The sequence below is a fragment of the Falco cherrug genome, chromosome 3, assembly GCF_023634085.1.
Source record: "Falco cherrug isolate bFalChe1 chromosome 3, bFalChe1.pri, whole genome shotgun sequence".
NCBI classification, from domain to species: Eukaryota; Metazoa; Chordata; class Aves; order Falconiformes; family Falconidae; genus Falco; species Falco cherrug.
In genome coordinates, this window is record NC_073699.1 from 49,126,799 (window position 1) to 49,146,261 (window position 19,463).

A 19,463-nucleotide genomic window follows, 5' to 3' on the forward strand; every position below is an offset into this window, starting at 1 on the left:
GTATGGGATCAGGAAAAAAAATAACTCAGGACAGAATGTCAGGGCAGATATGGGTGGTGGGTTTCTCTATCCCTCCTTTATAGCAGAGCTTAGGCATTAAGGAGCCCCTGTCAATAGGATACAGTCTGACTTAAAATATGGAGGATGGGAGAGACAGGGTTAAAGTGTGGGGGTGGATCTGAGCTGTTTCCCATCTGATTTGTTTCTCTGTGCAATCTCTGAAAGCAGAGGGAAACTTTCCTTGTGCACCTGGAAGGGACAGCACTTTCCCACTACATAGTGCGATGTAAACCTTGTAATTATTTAATATGAATGCAGTTTGCTTAAATCTCTGCTTGGCAAATTACAGTTCCCATCACAGCAGAGCTCCCCTTAACACACACAAGTTTCAGAGGTCTTAATGTCCGGCGACTGTGATAGCACTTTTGTTTCTTTCCCTCTCTCTTTCCAGCCTACTGGCCTCCTACTGTCTGCACTCCTCCTGGTGTTCCTCCTGCCCGTGGGAGCTGAGTCCCTATGGATGCCCCGGTACAGATTTTCCGGGAGGAGACAGAATCCACCTGCTCCCCGGTGCCCTGTCGTGCCCCCAGCACCAGCGGCAGCTGGCTCCTGGGCTGGGTGGACTACGACAGCAATGCCACCGGGGCCTTCGGTGGCACCCAGCACAACCACACCAGCATCTCCCCTGCCATCCCCATCATCATCACTGCTGTCTACTCGGTGGTCTTCGTTGTTGGTTTGGTGGGAAATTCTCTGGTCATGTTTGTCATCATAAGGTAAGGGGTTTTTGAGCTGAAAGAGGTGCAAATAGCCATCCCTAAATTTGGGAGGATGGGGGAGGGCGTAGTTTATGGGAAGCTCTCTGGGTGTGTATACATGAGGAACTGAGAGAAGGCAACTGGAACGACCCAAACCTTTTCAGTCACAGAGGTTTGCCTGAATGTGCAGGTCGAGGCAGGAGGGAGAAGCCGGTTCAAAATGTAAATTCTGCAGCCTGCGCGAAGGTGCTCTGTGCCCCAGCCGCGTTCATCGGGTGCCCTCTAGGGATGAGAGGCCGCTCTCATCCCAGGGAAAACGCAAGTGGAAGGAAGACATTCCTGCAAGGCAGCACTTTTCCCCTGTGAGGCGAGCCGTGGACACTGATACATTGCTGCCTTGCCACCTAGCTGCTTGTTTAAGGAGGTGGGGGAAAAAGGAGACGATAAAGATAGGTGGAAATGCTTAATGTAAAGCATGGGATGTTTTGTCTCTGTCTAGTGGTGTTTAACTCCAGTTGTTGATGTTGGACCGAAGAAAGCAAAAGCAGATGCTGAAATATCTGTCTTATTGTTTCTCAGGAAAGAGGAGAAAGCTATGTTCATTACTTTTTCATACTAAACCACTTAGTGAAATGCACCAATACTTACACTTGCAATTACACTTGTGTATTGGTGTATATTTTAGCTTGCATTATGATTTCTCTCTTTTTGTCCTTTTCATTTGCATTTGATACAAATGTTTGTACAGTACAGATCAGTACATGCTCATCAGATAATAAGCAACCAAGGGAACAGAAATCATAGAATCGTTTAGGTTGGAAAAGACCTTTGAGAGCAAGCCGAACCATTAACCCAGAACTGCCAAGTCCATCACTAAACCATGCCTCCAAGCACCACATCTATGGGTTTTTTAAACACCTCCAGGGATGGTAATTCCCCCACCTCCCTGGGCAGCTGTTCCAATGCTTGACCACCTTTTCAGTGAAGAAATTTTTCCTAATATCCAATCTAAACCTTCCCTGGAATAACTTGAGGCTGTTTTGTCTTCTCCTGTTGCTTGTTATCTGGGAGAAGAGACCTACCCACAATCATGAAACCTTTTGGAGTCTTTCTTCATAGTCCATTTGCATCCAGCAAAAAAATGCTAAAAAAGAGTAATTGTGGAGTGTTCGTTGCTCAAATGAAATCAGATTGTACACAGAAAGAAAAATGGAGGTATTGGAAGGGATCTTGTTAGTAAAGCACGCATGTTAAGTGTCAAGCAATTGTGGGATGGTGAAATAACTGTCAGACTTGATATAGGAGGAAGTTAACTCGAATGATGAGGTACTTTACAAAAAATGAGTTATAACCAGGTGAATACTCTTGAAAAATGGAAATAAAAATCCCCTATGATAGTCAATGCAACAAATAAAGATGCCTGTGGTCAATTTGGGGAAGCTAGTTGGCTGCAGTTTTGTGATGTTATGATTTTTATACCCCTGCATGCCCTTTTGCCCTTCATTCAGAGTAGAGATTTCATTTCTTTTTGTATCCCTCTTGCAAGAAGAGAGTCTCCATACCTGACACACATAGAGCTGCAAAAGCAGAGATTTTCTAGGCCATCAGTCACTAACAATGATAGTCATTTAACTGGCCTGGTCAGTGGAAATAAATTCAAACTTAGCCAGAGCCCTAAAAGTTAGCACATATTGATTATACTGGTGCATATGTATTTCCTTTTTTCTCTCCTGTTACCCTCCTAAAATTATTTTTGTGATGGCCTAGCTAGCTATGGCTCACTCCTACTAGTTCCTACATTAGCCTTTTGCTTCAGTTTCCTCTTGGTCCATCTTTGATTACATGACCAAAAACATAAATTAGTATGACAAAACACCTGTTAGTTTTTTTATTTTTTCTTTTTTTTCTTTTTTTTTTCCAGTATCCTCATGTCCTGGGTTTTATCTGTGGCAAGTGCTTTAACCACTGCTAGAATCATTAGCTGAATTGCATGTATACACACACGTACAGTTTCAAACGTTTCTTATGAATTTGAAATATTCCAAGGGTTTGTGCAAGAGGTGCATTTTCTTTATTTTTGTCCTAACTTATCATCCCCTTGTCTCTTTCCCTAACATCCACTCTGTATGATTGTGTCTCAAGATGGATTTTCATGACCCATTGAAAAATGTAGCCAACAGTGATGTCCTTTCGTGTGGAAAGTGAAGGTCTGTGGGAAGTTTGTGAAATAAGGTGGCAAGGGAGGAGGGGATTTTGTCCCCTGACCACCCCATGTTGCCTCTCCTCCAGCTGTCACAAGTTTAATGGAGGATGGGGACAGACTGTGGCTCTTCTTTACTCTCCAGCTGAGCACAGAGTTTGTGCGAGGCCCCTCACTGCTGTTCCTCATCTCTCTGAATTCCAGATCTGCTCTCCTCCTCCTAACTTGCTCTGGACTGGCAGGCAAGGCAGGCACAGCTGCTACTCCCTTTGCTCTTTTAAACAACATCTAATATTGTTAGAATGGTTTGGTTGAAAGGGGCCTACAATGATTATCTTGTCCAACTGCCTGACCACTTCAGGGCTGACACTGAGTCACCTTTTGGGTGACACAAACAAGATCCCTTATGTTCTGAAATTTTCAGTGAAACTGTTGAAGTGCCAATGCTGCAGTAGATTCAGGAGACTCCAACTAGTCTTGAGATGCCTCAGAAACAGGCTCAAATTCAGCCATAAGCTGTGGCATAGGCAGGCTTTGCCCAGTTCCTTCCTTTAATACCCCCACAAGAGTGTTTTTTCTACTTCTGCCCAAGGGCTGCTAAAGAAGCTCATGGAGCCCAGCGAGTCAGCATCTCAGCAGCTTGTGTGTAGAGTGCTGGGTGTCCGAGATCTCCTTCAGGTGTGGTGGGATGTGTTTCTGCTGAGAGGGAAAACCCTCTCAGAGTTCCCTCAGAGGGAAAAAAAACCCTCAGGAGAATGGAACTTCAATCACATTTACAAGGTCCTGAAAGAAAAATAGCTGAGTTTGATACAGCTCCTGTAAACAGAGATTTGTGTTAAAGGCTGAGCGGGAATGGTACTTTAGTACGGTGGTGGCATCATGCCTGTTGAACCACGTCTCAGGAGACCTGGACTCTTCTGTTGGTTTTGCTACCAGGCATCAACACTTTTTCCTGTTCTGGCAAGGTCATTTAATGGCCTTGTGGCTTGGTTTCCTCACATGCAAAATGGAGATGCTGGTATTCACTGTCTTTGAATGCACAGCGACCATTAGATTTAAAGGCCAAAGCCCTATCATTAAAAATCCTATCAGAGCAAGACCAGGACTATTGTAAGCCCCCCAGGCTCCTCGGGCACAATGAGGGTGGTTATTTTTAACGTGCAGAAAGAGCTCTGTGTTGAGTACTCAGTGCAACCTGCACTCTGCACGCCCATTGTGGTGTGGATGGTTTGTGGGACCTCTCCTCATGTTTGAATCAGCTGTGAGGCATGTGCACCAGCCCCAGGGGGTCTGCTGTCAGGTCAGCAGCCGGCCGGGTGGCTGGCAGTGCCTCACTCACGCTGAGCCATGGCATGCGGGATGTGATGCTCTCCTGTGACTGCCGCTTTTCCTGCGGAGGGAGTAGGAGAGAAAGAGGTCATCACACTGCCTCTTGCACTGGTGGGAACTGCAGATACTGTGTGTGAGAAGCACAGTCCTTCTCTTGTGGAAGAGGAGAGGAGGCATGAAATGAATGTAAAGAAACCAGGTGAAGTTATCTGACCTTACCTGAATAAAGTTATAGAGATATGTGTGTCTTGGCATGATCAAAATCTATCTCAACCCCAATCCTTTTTCCTTTGAGATTGGGTTTAGCTCTGAAGTAAACGTTTCTGGAGGTGAACTGGCTGGCTGAAGCTGATAAATAAAATTACTTGTCCTTGGAAGCAAAAAGTCTTCTTCCTCTCTTCCTTCTCCCTCCTGACCTTATTCCTCTAAAATTTAGGGCTGGCTTTAAAGAAAATGGTACTTTCTTGTGATAGCTGGAGGGTAAGAAAAGTCACCTGACTAAAGTTACAACTTTAAATAGGGATTTGCCTTTATCAAAACCATAAATATACTATGGTAAAACCTCTGGTAGATGCTGTCTCTTATCCACTCCAGATTCACTTTTTCTATATATCTGCCTTACTCTCATTGTTCCTGAAGTCATTTGCTGAGAGCAGCTGCTATCATCAGGATCCTAAATAGTCAAACCTGCATTTATTTTAAAATTCTCTTTCAAGTTTCCAGTGAACAGAATAATTTCCTACATTCAAATTCAGCTTTAACAAGAGGCTGTGTCACAGATATGTAGATTGATTCCTAGGGGAAAAGAGAAAGCTTGTATTCCTCTGCTTAGTCTAATGTTGAAGAAAAAATGTAACTGGTAGTACATGTTTGTTCTTATATTCATCGAACTGAGTGGCAACTTATGTAACAGGAAGAGTCTATTAAGAAATGTCATATAAAATCGACTCAGTTCCAGTCTGTTTTTAAATCTTCTCCATCATTATTTCCAAACAAGAATGAAATTATAGAAGAAAATTCTGCAAAAAATAAATTGATTCAATATATTGGTTTAAATCAAGAACAGATTTTGATAATATCAAAAGATTACTTGTTAATTTGCTTTAAATTATTGTTCTAATTTTATTAAAATATATTTGGAAAGAATATTGCTCTGAAATAAAAAAATGAAGGTCCAGAAGATTCAGCCTAACTGACTACCTGTTCCCTATTACTTGCAGTTGGTATGATTTCATTCTTCTATGAAAGCAAAGGTTTGGCTTCTAAAAATAAAGGCCAAGCTGTACTATACTTTAGTGAAGTTTATGGCTTTTTACCTTTTTTTACCCAATCAAAAATTTGCTATCTTACTATTATCAGTACAGAGGTGTCAAAAGGATTGATAGTAATTTATCACAGGACCTCAAAGAGCATCTGCCCTTACCTCTCTGAATGGAGGTAATTTTGATAGGTTCTGCAGGGTTTGGCCAAACTAGGCATAATTTTCATCACAGCTTTGAAGACTGATCATTACCAACAGCTTTTACAGATGGCACAAAGACCAGGGTAACAGGGAAAATGGAAGACGACAGGTTTATGAAAGAGTATTGGTAGTTTGACAAGCATAGCACATTTATATGATGTTTCTAAAACTTTTAATATCCTACTAGACAATGACTAAGTGAGACCTGGGGTTTATAAGCTGACAAGAAACTCAACATGAGTTCCTGGTATGATGCTGTGATAAGAAGAGCTAATACTGAAAAAGCAGAGAGAGCAGAGAGAAAGGTTGGAAGGAATATTTACTAGAGGCAATATTAGAGAGAGGCTATAGCTTATAGTGAGTAATCTGTTTGGCTTCTGAAAAGTAATTTGGTATCCATCCAGACACTTCCGCCGGGCTAGCAGCCAGGTTGTCATTTATTTCAGAGAAAGGCGTAACTGGAATCAGTGTAGGGAAGCAAGACGAATTACAGGGATCCCTTTTGAAATGGCAGAAAGTGAAGACTTACAAGAACTTTTGAGTTTGGCTACTGGCAAGGCAGAAAGCTTGAGAAAGCTTACCTGGCCTGTCCTCAGCCGGGAGAGCGGTGGGGAAGCTCACGCTCCTGGACGAAGTGTGGGGAGGAAGTGCAGTGGGGAGATGGTGCTGGGGAGGACAGGCTGGCTGAGCCCTGCTGGTAAAGGGGACAGAGTGAGCTAAGAGTGGGGACCCTTCATTTCGTTTTTCCTGCAAGGGGATTCTGAATTTGCTGAAAGGGTGTTGTCCCTTTGAGCAATAAGATTTATTCTCTTTGCCAGGCAGCCTCTGTCCTACTCGCTTCCCTCTCCCACAAACACACAGGAAACACTTTGCTAAGAGAGCTCATGCCCTTCATGAAAAAAAACAGTCCTTCCAGGAGATAAGAACAATGGGAAAAGTGTATGTTACCAGAGACAGAGACTCAGCACTCACCAGGGCAATGCACCTGTAGCAAGTAAGAAGGATTAGGATGAGCAGTGTAACAGCCTGGGAGCTCCCCACAGCATGACTGGTCACTGGAACACATCTGCAGCAGTGTACAGTTTCTCAAGAGGCAGTCAGCTGCTTGACAAGGTCTAGATTCATTTTAATAACAGAGGCAAACAATCAGGTACCTAGTCTAAGCTAATTGTCTAGGCTCTCTAATAATAATAATAATATTAGGCAGACTGGTTTTAGATAAAATACTTATTTCATAAAATTCTTCATTCTCACTATTTTAGTTTAAGCCACAATTAATCACAGCACCTTGACAATTCTCTGAGCTCTCCTACCAAAATCATGCAAGCAAAAATTTTGCAGTATTGCTGTTTCTGACATTAAGAATTTTTCTTCAAAAAAAGGCTCTTAAGCTCACATAAAAATATTAAAAGTCCTTATCATAGAAGGAGGAAAAAGTTCATTTTTGTAAGTAGTGTGGATTTTTCATTTTGACCAGGTTATATGTAGACTTGAATCTCTTTTCTTCAGTTTGGAAACTGGTTCTTTAGCTCAAGAAGGAAAGCTTCCGCTTCTGATCTAAATCTGCAAGATCTTGTTCAATCTCAGTTTATGGCTAGTTCAGAGGAGTAATAGTAGTGGTAAATTGTAAGGTTTTTAATGATACCTTCTAGCATTCAGGTAGATTATCCTTCCTGAGGGGAGAATAAAAGACAAGATCATGCCTTTCTTCTTTAAGCTGTTTGAAAATAGGTACCTACAGGTGCTCTTTAATAAAGAAAATTCCACTTTAGGATACTATTTTGTAGGCAGCATGTGCAATTTTTTGTAGGCTCCTAACAATTTTAAAGACAGGTGATCTTCAAATATGTGCATTAACAATGTTTGTTTATATTTAAAGTGTTTTCTAAGGTCCTATGTACTGCTAAATTCTGGCTGTCATTTGAAAGGTGATAATGACATATAACCCAACATGAACATGGAACCACAGCATATTGATTTTTATATTCTTTAAATGACCTCCAATCTTAGTTTCATACTGGCAATAAGCCTTTTATACTGAATTACGAAGATCCAGAAGGTAGATGAGCCACCATTTTTACCTGGTATGTGTTTGGAATAGATCCTCCTGGGTTGTATTGTTTATTTATTTTTATTTTATTTTTATTTTTATTTATTTTCATTTTTTCCACTTGTTCTGATGCAGGATGATATTGAGTGTGCCCTGAAAATAGCATTGAGATTTAGAGCTTTCCTGACTAAACTTTTCAGCTGCTTAATCTCTATATACTTCATTCAGAGGAACCTAGTGGAACAGAACCTGCATCCTGCTGATAGGTGTTACTGTAATTTGGTTTTAGATGTGCTTTAGCTTTCATTTTCATTCTCTGACTCAGGTAACTACCGCAAATATTTGTTTGTTATATCTCGCATTTCATGCTTTTGTACTTTCACTCTGCTACTGGAGAATGTTGTTGTAGTGTGTCTGTTAGTCTCGCTCCCTTCCTCATACTGCATTTCATACTGCAGGGAACATTTCAGTCTATTACAATTACATGAAAAAAATTTGACCAAAGCCTCCTTCTCAGCTTTTATTAGCTTTACTAATGTTACAGTGCACATCAGAATCATGCTCCTCTCCTCTGCTTGAGATAATAACTTTAAGGGGCTCTACTAGCAGATTTAGTAATGCATTTCAATTTTTTTCTGAAATCATACCAACTCTTTAGTAATATGCTTCCTTCTATTACCACAATTTTGTTGATAAGCTTAGGCTGGAGGTATGATTTCTTCCTATTTACTGTCTTAAAAAACTGTTCAAATTAAGTTCTGCTCCAGAAGGAAAAGTACAGTAATGATGAATCAACTGAGAAATGGGGAAAATTTTCTAAGGGTCAGTCTAAAGTCAATCTCAAAGAACTTTCCACTTTTGGGAAGTGGACTTAGCCTAAATTGTGATAGTTTTGAGAATTTAACTTTTGACGTTATTTAAAATATGCTCCTTACAAACTCTCATCATGTATTCATAAAAAAAAATACACCCAAACCAAAGTTTTATTTTTCATCTTGACTATTTTTCTGCAGTTTCCATATATCTTCCAATTATCTAAAGTCTACAGAGGCTCGAGGCCTGCTTATAGCTTGACAAGCAGTCTCAAGATCCACCAACCAGCTTAAGTCACCAGAGGTTTTTCTGCCTCTTGAAATTAGATTCTAGCACCTGATTTGAGACAAGGACCTTCCATTTCTAATACTACATAGCTGTCACCTTGTTGTCGTAACAAGTTGTCACTTTGTTATGAAATCCCAGTATTTAACAAACCAATTTCTACACATGGGGTTTGCCATGAGCAGTTTATGCAACAATGGTTTATAAATATTTTAATGGTCTTTGAAAGTTGTATCTCAAAGACAGTAAGAAAATGTTTGTAATTAATTACCAGTGTGCCATCTATGCAATAGCTATGTCCAGGCTTCCCCTATCTGTTCTGCTAGTCTAACTAAAGGAGATAGCAGGATTTTTTCCTTAAATGAAATTCAGGTATTTGATCAATAATTTTAATTTCACAAAGGAAGATGATTCCCTTACTTGAGCACTGTTTTGACCTTGTTCAAGGGCAGATTTGGGTGAATGGAGGGCATGGTGGGAAAACCCCAAACCACATAATATAATATATATTTTGGTGCAATTGAACAAATTGTAGAAAAGCGCTTAAACCCCTTGTCTCATGTTTGAGTCAAGACTCTGTCAGGGTCCACTTCAAAGTATCTGACAACCACAGCAGTCAATCCGTTACTTTAACTGGACTTTTGATTAAGCCTGCAAGCACATATCTTCAGAGGCATGTAGGCATTTAATAATTTTTAGGTGTTCAGTTAAATACATTGAAAGGAGTTTGGATGATTGAGTCCAGATTCTCAAAGGCATTTCTGAATTTTATGAACTTCTAAACGAATAATGGTTTAATCTATATTGCCTAACAGCTTTAAAGGCTACCATCTCATTTAGATGGAGGCCAACGCTTCCACGTGAAAGAAATCAAGCTCTTTACATTACTAATATGAGATCAATGACTTTTAAGGTTGCATCAGTAAAATGTGCTTGTATATAACATTGCTGAGGTTAACCAGCACACCCTTCACCCCTGAGTTAGGTACGCATGATCCCTTTGCAGTGCCTGGGAGAACTGATTGCCTAAATGTAACAAAGCATTTATTGGAGCAGTTTTTATTGGTCTCCCACTTTCTTGTTCAAAGTCTTGCAAAAGAGATGTCAGGTGCCTATTCTGGCTCAGAATGAGTGGCACAAGGAGGCATCTGTGGTCAGTGAACTGGGGTGGATTTGGGCAAGGCCAGCTAGTCATGGGATTGCCAGGCTGGTGAGCTACAGCAAAGCATTAGATGCACGTCAGCTAAAGTTGTCAAGGCTGGGATAGTTATGTGCATATGTGCCCCTGAAATAAGCCAAATCTTTCACAAAGAAAGATTTATGGTGGGAATGGCACACTGTAGGTTTTCTTCTCCCCTTTATATTTTCACTTCCATATACGGCTTTGATTTGTTTACATTGGAAGTTGTCCAAATGCTGATGCTGGAATGACTCTGTATTTCTTACTACCTGTGAATGACAAGACATCCTTCATGTTGGATCAACAGTAGTGAGCAAAATTATTTTTCTTAGATTTGCATCGGTTCCATAGGCCAAAAAATCAAAATTGCTCACTTTACATATCTAACATAAGCATCACGTATACAGAGAACATGCTTTATGTTGCAGCTTCAAAATTTTGAATATTGAAGCTACCTGAAAAACTAGTTCTGTTTTGCAAAGGGTCTTTCCTATTCTACCACTGGAAGACTGGGGGAGGAAAGAAAGGGGTGGTGGAAAAATGTGGTATATATGGTCACAGCGTCACACACAAGAAAGAATTGAATTAAAGTTGCAAGGAACAGGAAATGCTGCATATAAAGACTTTCAAATATTTGAGTTTTCAAGGCTAATAAAATCCTTTTAGTTATTTTTCACTAATTTTCTGATTTTCTTCAAGCAAAATGGGTCAAACTAATTCTTCCATATGTAAAAACAAACTTTCACTATCCAAACCCTGGGGGAAGTTTTTAAATATCTACAGAAGTAGTTCATAAGATCTGTTAGTTACTTCATCTCTGCTTATCACAGGGCACTTCATTCATTTAATTATTCTTGTATCAAGTATCAAGTCTAATAAATTGCATTGGACTGAAGCACACACTTTGCAAGGCAGCAGACATTGATTTGATGATATCAAAAGGCGGAAAAATTAATCCTTTCTTATGTAATTCGTTCCCAATAATAGTCATTTTAGCTGTTAGGAAAAATCTGTCATTGTTCCTAAGCTGAGTTTGTCTGGCTTTGACTTTTATGTATTTGTCATCGTTATACTTTTTTTTTTTTTAGTCTGAAAGAGCTCTTCAGTACCTGCTTGTTTCTCCCTGTGGAGGTCTTTAGACACTGTAATCAAGTCACCTCTTGGTGTTCTTTCAGATCAACTAAATGTGTTGAGCTCTTTAAGCTACTTACAGTAAGAATTTTCTCCAGTCCTTTTACTGATTTTGTGGCAATTTTTATGCATCCATTCCAACTTTTCATAGTCTTTTTTGCAATGTGAGCAAGACAACAATTCCAAATATCATCAGTGATGTCCATAAAAGTAAAATCCCCTTTCCACTACTCCTTTTCAGACATTTGATGGGAATGAGTCTATTTTAGCACAGATTTGCAATCTGTTTAGTGAATTTTTATTTAGTCTTACAGCTGAGATGCACTTAGAGCAGGTTGGGGTTTTCTTACTAGAAGGAAAGTTACTAGTCTGTTAATATGTCTTATATTTGTTTCTCCTAGCTATATACTCTTGTATTTGTGTTTGAGCAGTGCTTTTTGGGCTATAACGTGATCAGGCAGGCTGCCTCCTCTGCTGGAGGGCCTGTTGAGGAGATTGATCTGGGAGGGGGCAGGACCCCAGCTCTGACTGGCAGGTGCCTCCTTGCTCTGCCTTTGGTCTTGGAGAAGCTCAGACTGGGACAGAGGGAGTCTGGACCATGGGGGTCATACCATCGGTGTAGAGCTTTTCTTGCTGATTCCTTTTGGCTCTCTTTGCTCAGAGATTTCTAATGCTTCACTGGCTGTGGCTTTGTTCAGGATGTGAGCCTGGGCATGGTATCCTGGTGGGAAGGCTTTACTTTCTTTTCCCTTCCACTTCTCCTTTCTGTGCTGCGAACCACTGCTTGGTGTCATTTTGTCAGTAAGTAGTTATTAGAGTGTTTTAGAAAAAATGCTATTTTTAACATTTCATGTTGGTCATAAAATGACATTTCTGCCCATATTTTAATTAATAGCTAATTTACATATTGGGCACATTTTGTCAACACTACTCATCATCTTTTTAAAGTTATTTTTTAATTTATACATCAAAGTTTAAAAGGCAAATAGACACATTGCCCTACATGTTCATTAGCTGAATTGATTGAATATGATATTGCTGCTCCAAATTATTAATGACATACAGCAAAATCTAGCTAGATGTATTTCTGTGTGTGTTACACGTGCACATTTTAGTTTAGGCACACATTCAAAATATGGGGCTGAAACAGTTTTGAGAAATAAAACCTGTCATTGAATCTGATAATAAATTAGCAACAACGAGCAAAAGTAACTAACTGGGGGAAATAATTTCAGAAAGGAGTGTTAGGTATACCTCTGTGTTAACAGGCTCTCCTTCATCCTTTGTGTCCATAACAGAACTGGAAGCAGTCTTTTACACCCTGGAGCACGGGCTGTCCCCCCCCAGCTGTCACCGGAGCAGAGCTAAGCAAAAACCCAGATCCTATTCTTCTGTGTAGGCTGAGGTTCTTCCTGCTGGACAGAACAAGTGCTCCATTTCAATGAAATTAAAGGATGCAGAAAAAATATTGCTTTGATTGGGTTTTCCCCCCCGTGGTATCCAACTTAAAGAATAATCTTTTACATTAGCAGTCATGAAAGAAAGGACTGGCAAAAGCTGATGAGAAGAAAGGAGGAGAAATTGGAAATGAAGCAAAAAAGAAGGAAAATGACTAAAACTTGCATAAGCTGGCATCACTGTAGTGAATTCAAGGAAGAGAAACTACCATATAAGAGGCAACGTGGCCCAGCAGATGTCACAGTTAACATGGGTTCTTACTGGAGAATGGCATAACTCTTCCTTCCACAAAACAAACCCAGAAAGCTCGCGATCATTGACAGTTAGCTATAAGAAAAGGAAACACAAAACATTCTGATCACTTGCAAATGTAACAATGACATTTTCTTGGAGAAAGATCTGAGAAATTGAAAGGGAAACCAGCATTTGGCTAATTAGCTCAAATGTATTTATATACCTGGTTTTGCTTGAGGTGAATAGTTCTAACTGCTAATGCGGGTGCTGAGAGACTGAAATGTGTTTATAATTATCCCAAGGGTCTCACTTTTTTATGCACTGCCATCATAAATTAGGAATGACAGAAAAACCCCAACTATGGCAAAGACTGACTAATAAACTGTTACATATCTGAATGTGCATAATCATATTTTGAAATAATACAGCCTTACTGTTTTTGTTCTCCAGATACACAAAGATGAAGACAGCAACCAACATCTACATTTTCAATCTGGCTATGGCAGATGCACTAGTTACCACGACTATGCCTTTCCAAAGCACTGAGTACCTGATGAACTCTTGGCCCTTTGGTGATGTGCTCTGTAAAATAGTTATTTCAATTGACTATTATAACATGTTTACCAGCATATTCACACTGACCATGATGAGTGTTGATCGATACATTGCCGTGTGTCACCCTGTGAAGGCTCTGGACTTCCGTACACCTCTCAAGGCGAAGATAATCAACATCTGTATCTGGCTATTGTCCTCATCTGTTGGTATATCTGCAATAGTTCTTGGAGGTACCAAAGTCAGGGAAGGTGAGTGTGAGCTTTCAAAATTCAATCTTTCTGCTTCTCAAATGACATAAGATGTAGGTTCTAATATTGATTAAACCTGATCGATTCCTTGTTCAAAAATTATGTCTAAATTTCTGACATTTTGAAATACATTGTGGAACATTACAGTATGACACAAATCATTTAAGCTTAGATGCCCTGGCCGACTAAAAGAACAAAATGCACTTTGAAGCATTGTCTGTGCTAGAATGAGACCATCAAAAACTACTGGCAGACAGCAGGGGAAAATAATCAGGAATTTGATCACAGTGGATTGATCAAAGATCAGTTTAGGATGAAACTTGAAATGTGGGCTTAAGGTGCTTTTTGTAGGTGTTGTGAGAGTTGTTCTGATGAATTTCCAAGAGCAGAAACTAGATTGCCTGTCTTCAGTATAAATATTAAAGCTATCGTTAGCACTGAGACTGAGGAGCTTATTATCAACAGCCATTTCAGAGAACTTGAAGGCATGGTGAAGAAAGGAAAAGTCTGGAGAAAGAAAATCAAGCTAAATGATACATGTCAGTATTTCAAATTCTTGTTTAAAAGGGGACGGGGATGTATATGGAGGCTTGGGAAAGCTGAGAATAAGGATCAGCAGAGGAACTGGGAATGCAGATCATGGCAGGGAAGCAACTACAAGAACATGGAAATCTTTGAGATCTGTATGCAGACCCCTGTGGGCTCTGCTTGAAATTCATAATCCATGAAGGACTGTGGATTGAGCCCCTGTAACTGGTGACTCGTTACCAAAACTGCCCTACTATGGGGTTAATCTTACTTTGAAATCCTCCTTGAGAAAGGAAGGGGAGAAGCATTCTAACACACATATACTTCATACCCACAGGCATGACTGCAATGCAGGAGCACCTCAGTGTCTTCAAAAGGTTTGAATCCTCTAATGATGTCCTTGGGTTGGGGCCATCTTGTTAATGGATGGCTCAATAAAATACAAGACAAGCATATTTATGTGGTGGTAGTCTTTTGTTTGAGAAGTAAATAATTTTTTACAAAATGATAATAATTTCCTGAATTAATAACCTTTTCTATCAGAAAGGTTTAACTCCTCTGAAGAGAAACAGCAAATTTTACATAAGGACACTGTTTTGTCTGGCAGAGACAATAAATGCTGTGCTTTAAACTATTTGGCATAGATCAATGCAAACAAAACATTTCAGTAACAGCTGCTCAAGGGCTGACTGATTTGACTGAAGATGTATAGATTTTGTTCTTGTTGTTGGTCTTCTGGTGAGTAGATGACAGAAGAAGCCTCTAGAAACTCTTCTTTCAGCCCTTTGGGGAATCAAGTGTCGTGGTCTGCAGTGCTGTAACTCTTCTCCCCAGTACAGTTTTGACAGGGTCTATAAAACAATGTCTAGCTCAGGAAACATTAACTTTCAGGCATCTTCATTTGGGAAGAATGATTGTCTCGCTGTGTATGAGATCTTGAAGGCCATGGGACGTTGGCTTGGTCTGGTGTTTTGTTGGAGCATGCTTAACTAGCACAATATTTCTATATTATAGTTTCTATCTATATATTCACTATGAGCATCACACATCAAGGGGCTGCTCTGAGGCCAGCAATGTTTAAATGCCTTTCCCATGCCACGTGGCAGGAAGCCTGTTGGTTTTTTTCCTCTGAAACAGAGACTAGTAATACACAGCTCAGCTGGGCCAAAGAGGTTGGAAATTATTGACAAATGCTTGTTGGCCCCTACTGTTCAGGGCTGCTTGTCTGCTTTAAGGTCTCTCTTGAGCATTTAGCACCAATTATCTTGTCTGCTGTGTTCATAAATTGTGCTGATAAATGCTGAAGGGGAAAAGCAAGGATCCTCCCTTTGCCTGACAGCTGGAGCTCACGTCCAAAACTTTATCTTATGTTCATCAAAAATGTTGTTGTTTATATGCTACAGGGCCTCTGTTGGATTTAGATTTAAACAACAACTGAACATCAAATGGAAAGTGATTATATTTAAAGTTCCCACCCCATGCTCAGTTAGTCCCTTTTGTTCTCACAGTACAGGACGGCTGCCAGTGATGTCCTTCTGGGTACATTTTCCCTGCAGAATAAACTTTACATCTGTGTAAATATTCCCCCTCTGGCCTTAATGCTGAAGAATTGTTCACTTAAAAGAAATTTGAAAATTGGAGGTACTATTAGTATTGCCAGCAATAGTATGAAGGCTCCTTTTGAGTGCAGAGGAGAATGGATGCCTGAAGGTAACACAATTAATGTATCTAACAGGAATGTATTTACTATGTCAAGATTAAGATTAACGTTAAATGGTACCTTGTCATACACATTTAAAGATATATTTACACTGAAATACCATCTAGAATGCAGTATTTTTCCTTAAATATATCAATGTATTTGGAATATTTGGCTTTCAGAGTGGAAAAGGTCAGTATGAAATATTAAGTACTTAGTTTGTGACAACGTACTTCTGCTTAGTTCTGTTCTTAGTTTCCAGTAAACTTTAATGAGATGTAAGGCATCATTAAATTTGTATTTGATAATTTTGAATTCTAGAATACCATTGCCAACTACAAATTCTATTAAAATGTAGCAAGCATGACCTGATTATTTTGATAAATATATGAAATTATGTCAGTAGATCTGAAAAGGCAGTTTCCTCTAGGAAGGGGTTTCAGTGAGTAGCTGGATGTGGTCTGGAGCTGTCATCCCTGATCACACCTCATTTTTATCTAGAACTGCACATCTAGATGCATCTTTACTGATCTAAATATCATACCTGCAATAATCACCATGAAAACTATTTTGAAGACAATTGTTGACATTTCTAGAATAAAATTAAGGAAAAGTACAATTATGAAAAACAAAGGATTTAGATAAGCTGATTGAGTGAAACACCCTGTTATGTCATACTTGTGCTTTCAGCTTAGCATCCTCCTCCAGGTTTAAAAGGTATGTCTTTTCACTTTTCAGTTTTCAGAATCATCCGTTAGTTGTTATATTATTTAAAATAAAACCTCAAAATATTTAGCTTTGTCTTCAACTTTTTTATTTGAATGTTTTAGTATTCAATATCATTCAGTAACAGCTTTCTGATAATCTAACTGTGAAAATGTTTGTATGATACCATAATGATATCTTCCTCCCCAATTGTTTTTCAAAACAAATTCTCTGCAATGTCACCTTGATTTTTGAAGCATTTTGATATCAGGGTAATATGGCTTGGTGGAATTTTTCTGACTAGTGCTGCTGGAGACAGATATGAAAACGTGAAGTGCAAGAGTATATTGAAACATTCTACCCTTAGATCTGATTCAATAAGAGCCAATACATAATAATTTGTAGAGGAATAACATATTCAGGAGGGAAAAAGAAGAAAATCCGAAGAATAATGCAGTGCTCAAGAGGATAAAATCTGAGCTAAAATTCAGAGTGAAAAATCCCTGTGTTACCTTGACTTGTCTTCAGTAGAATTTAAATGCTGATAAATTGTAAATTTATCCCTTCTCTTGCCTTGCCATTTATCTTGTTTCTTGGTTTTTCATACGTTTTATATGCTGGAAGGCTCCACTGAGGTCAGAAAATGAAACCTCAAATATTTCATTATTTGCTGCCTCCTGTCAGATGGAATATTTCTGGGATGTAAAATCAAATGACAGCCAGTGACTCTGAATCCTGGCATGGGCAATGAGGAAGGGCGTAGGCTGGTGTTAGTGGCCCAGGTCCTGCAGTCTCTGTGCAGGCTGAATTTTCAGTGGCATAATCTACAAAAAGAGCAGCCTCCATTTTACTCTGCACACACACATATTTTATTTGCTTCTATTTAACTGAAAAGAAACTGTTGCCAGGAAATAAGTTTTTCTGAATGCAAGCACTCCATTTGCACTGAAGAAGGCACGTGGGAAAAGATTATTACACAATTATCATGTATTGGCAAAATCTTCCTATGATCAAAAGCTCATTTAGCTCCCATCGTTCACAATTCCAAAAATCTGTCTCCACTCACAGACAAAAACATCTGTAGTTTGATAATAATTATGAGATTTCTATCCATTGAACATCGTACTCATTCTGTCTTTAAATCTCAGCGAGATTCAAATGGAAGCACCTTTACAAATTTTTTAGTTTTGTGCTCTGCATTTTTAGATCTTCCCATGGGAAACAAATTTTACACAATATCATACATTTTAAAAAGATCCATCTCTCTAAGAAATTTCTAGACACAGCTGCATAAAGCCAGTGCAAAGGTAATTGAAAGGTTTCCTTGGAGTGATTTAAAGATAATTCTGTTTATTAATATCACATTACGTGATAATCACTTTTTTCTAGCTTATGCTATGATAATTACATTATTTAGAATATCTAATAATAAAGCAATTTTCTTCTTGGTTCTTTCATTCCTAGACACTGCTAGCACTGAATGTTCCTTGCAGTTTCCAGACAGAGATTACGTATGGTGGGACATCTTCATGAAAATCTGTGTCTTTGTCTTTGCATTTGTTATTCCAGTTCTCATTATAATTATTTGCTATACTCTGATGATCCTACGCCTTAAAAGCGTACGCCTTCTCTCTGGTTCTCGAGAAAAAGATCGAAACCTGCGCCGCATCACCAGGTTGGTTCTTGTGGTTGTGGCAGTTTTTATTATCTGTTGGACTCCTATTCATATTTTTGTGCTGGTTGAAGCATTAGGGGATGTGTCCCACAGTACTGCTGCTATATCCAGCTATTACTTCTGTATTGCTTTGGGTTACACCAACAGCAGCCTCAATCCAATCCTTTACGCTTTTTTGGATGAAAACTTCAAGAGATGTTTCAAGGACTTCTGCTTCCCCTTTAAGATGAGGCTAGACAGGCAGAGCACTAGCAGAGTCAGAAACACTGTTCAAGACCCAGCTTATACGAGGGAAGCAGATGGGACAAACAAACCTGTATGACTAGTCGTGGAAATGTCATCTTACTGTCCTCAAGAAAGAGAAGAGTCCAACGACCTAGGACTGACGCAGATTACCACTGCAGTTTGAACTGGACTGACCTAGACAGATGTTTCTGGAATATTTTAGAAACCCAAGTAGTTCAAACTAAAGCAAGTTTATTATCAACAAACAAGAACATCCTGAAAATAAACTCAAATGAAAAGGACCTGGTCAGGTTTTGGCACCATGCTTGTTGTGCTTGAGCTGGTACCAGCACACACTTTTGAGGAAGACAGGAGATAATGCTGTACCAGCTGATTCCAGATAACGAAAGTTCTGGCTTTTCTCTTTACAATACATAAGGTTATATTAAGCAACATTTGGTCATAACACTGAGTTATGCCACAGACTTCTGTCCCGATAGTGATTGCTTCTGAACTATGTAGTTTGATAACTTGATCTGTCATACTCTTTTACAGTGAAGGGTGTTGCAGAACAATGCCAGAGCTATAATCAATATTGTCCTCAACTAGTATATCTGTAACATTTGTCTGCACTGTGGAAATCCAATTTAAGCATGATCTATCTGCCTACACACCAAAGTGATTTAGTGTCTGTGTATGGTAAAATATTTTGGCATTTAAAAATACTGGAATTTAAGGAGGATCGTTAGTATATTTTTAGCACGTGTTTAATCACCTGTGTGTAATGTTTTCTATGTGTGATTTTCCAAGATGATTGTGTACATATTGATCGTGAATAATATAATATGCATTTTCAGAATGTATTTTGAACCAGAGGCTAGAAAACTTTAAATACTTCATGTGTTACAAAACTGATGAAAAGCCATGC

General features: G+C 39.3%; 1 protein-coding gene across 1 annotated transcript; it reads left to right on the forward strand.

Annotated features, from left to right (window-relative positions):
• Nucleotides 1–451: 451 nt before the first annotated feature.
• Nucleotides 452–19,239, forward strand: OPRK1 (opioid receptor kappa 1). The gene is made up of 3 exons (XM_005443234.4): nucleotides 452–776; nucleotides 13,351–13,703; nucleotides 18,100–19,239. Exons 1-3 carry the CDS (start codon nucleotides 517–519, stop codon nucleotides 18,630–18,632), a joined length of 1,146 nt encoding a protein of 381 aa, XP_005443291.1. The 5' UTR covers nucleotides 452–516; the 3' UTR covers nucleotides 18,633–19,239.
• The last annotated feature ends 224 nt before the right edge of the window (nucleotides 19,240–19,463 follow it).

Coding starts and splice junctions, on each gene's coding strand:
- OPRK1 (XM_005443234.4), top strand. CDS start 517: ATGGATGCCCCGGTACAGATTTTCCGGGAGGAGACAGAATCCACCTGC. Junction 777..13,350: donor GTCATGTTTGTCATCATAAG/GTAAGGGGTTTT, acceptor TTTGTTCTCCAG/ATACACAAAGATGAAGACAG. Junction 13,704..18,099: donor AGGTACCAAAGTCAGGGAAG/GTGAGTGTGAGC, acceptor TTTCATTCCTAG/ACACTGCTAGCACTGAATGT.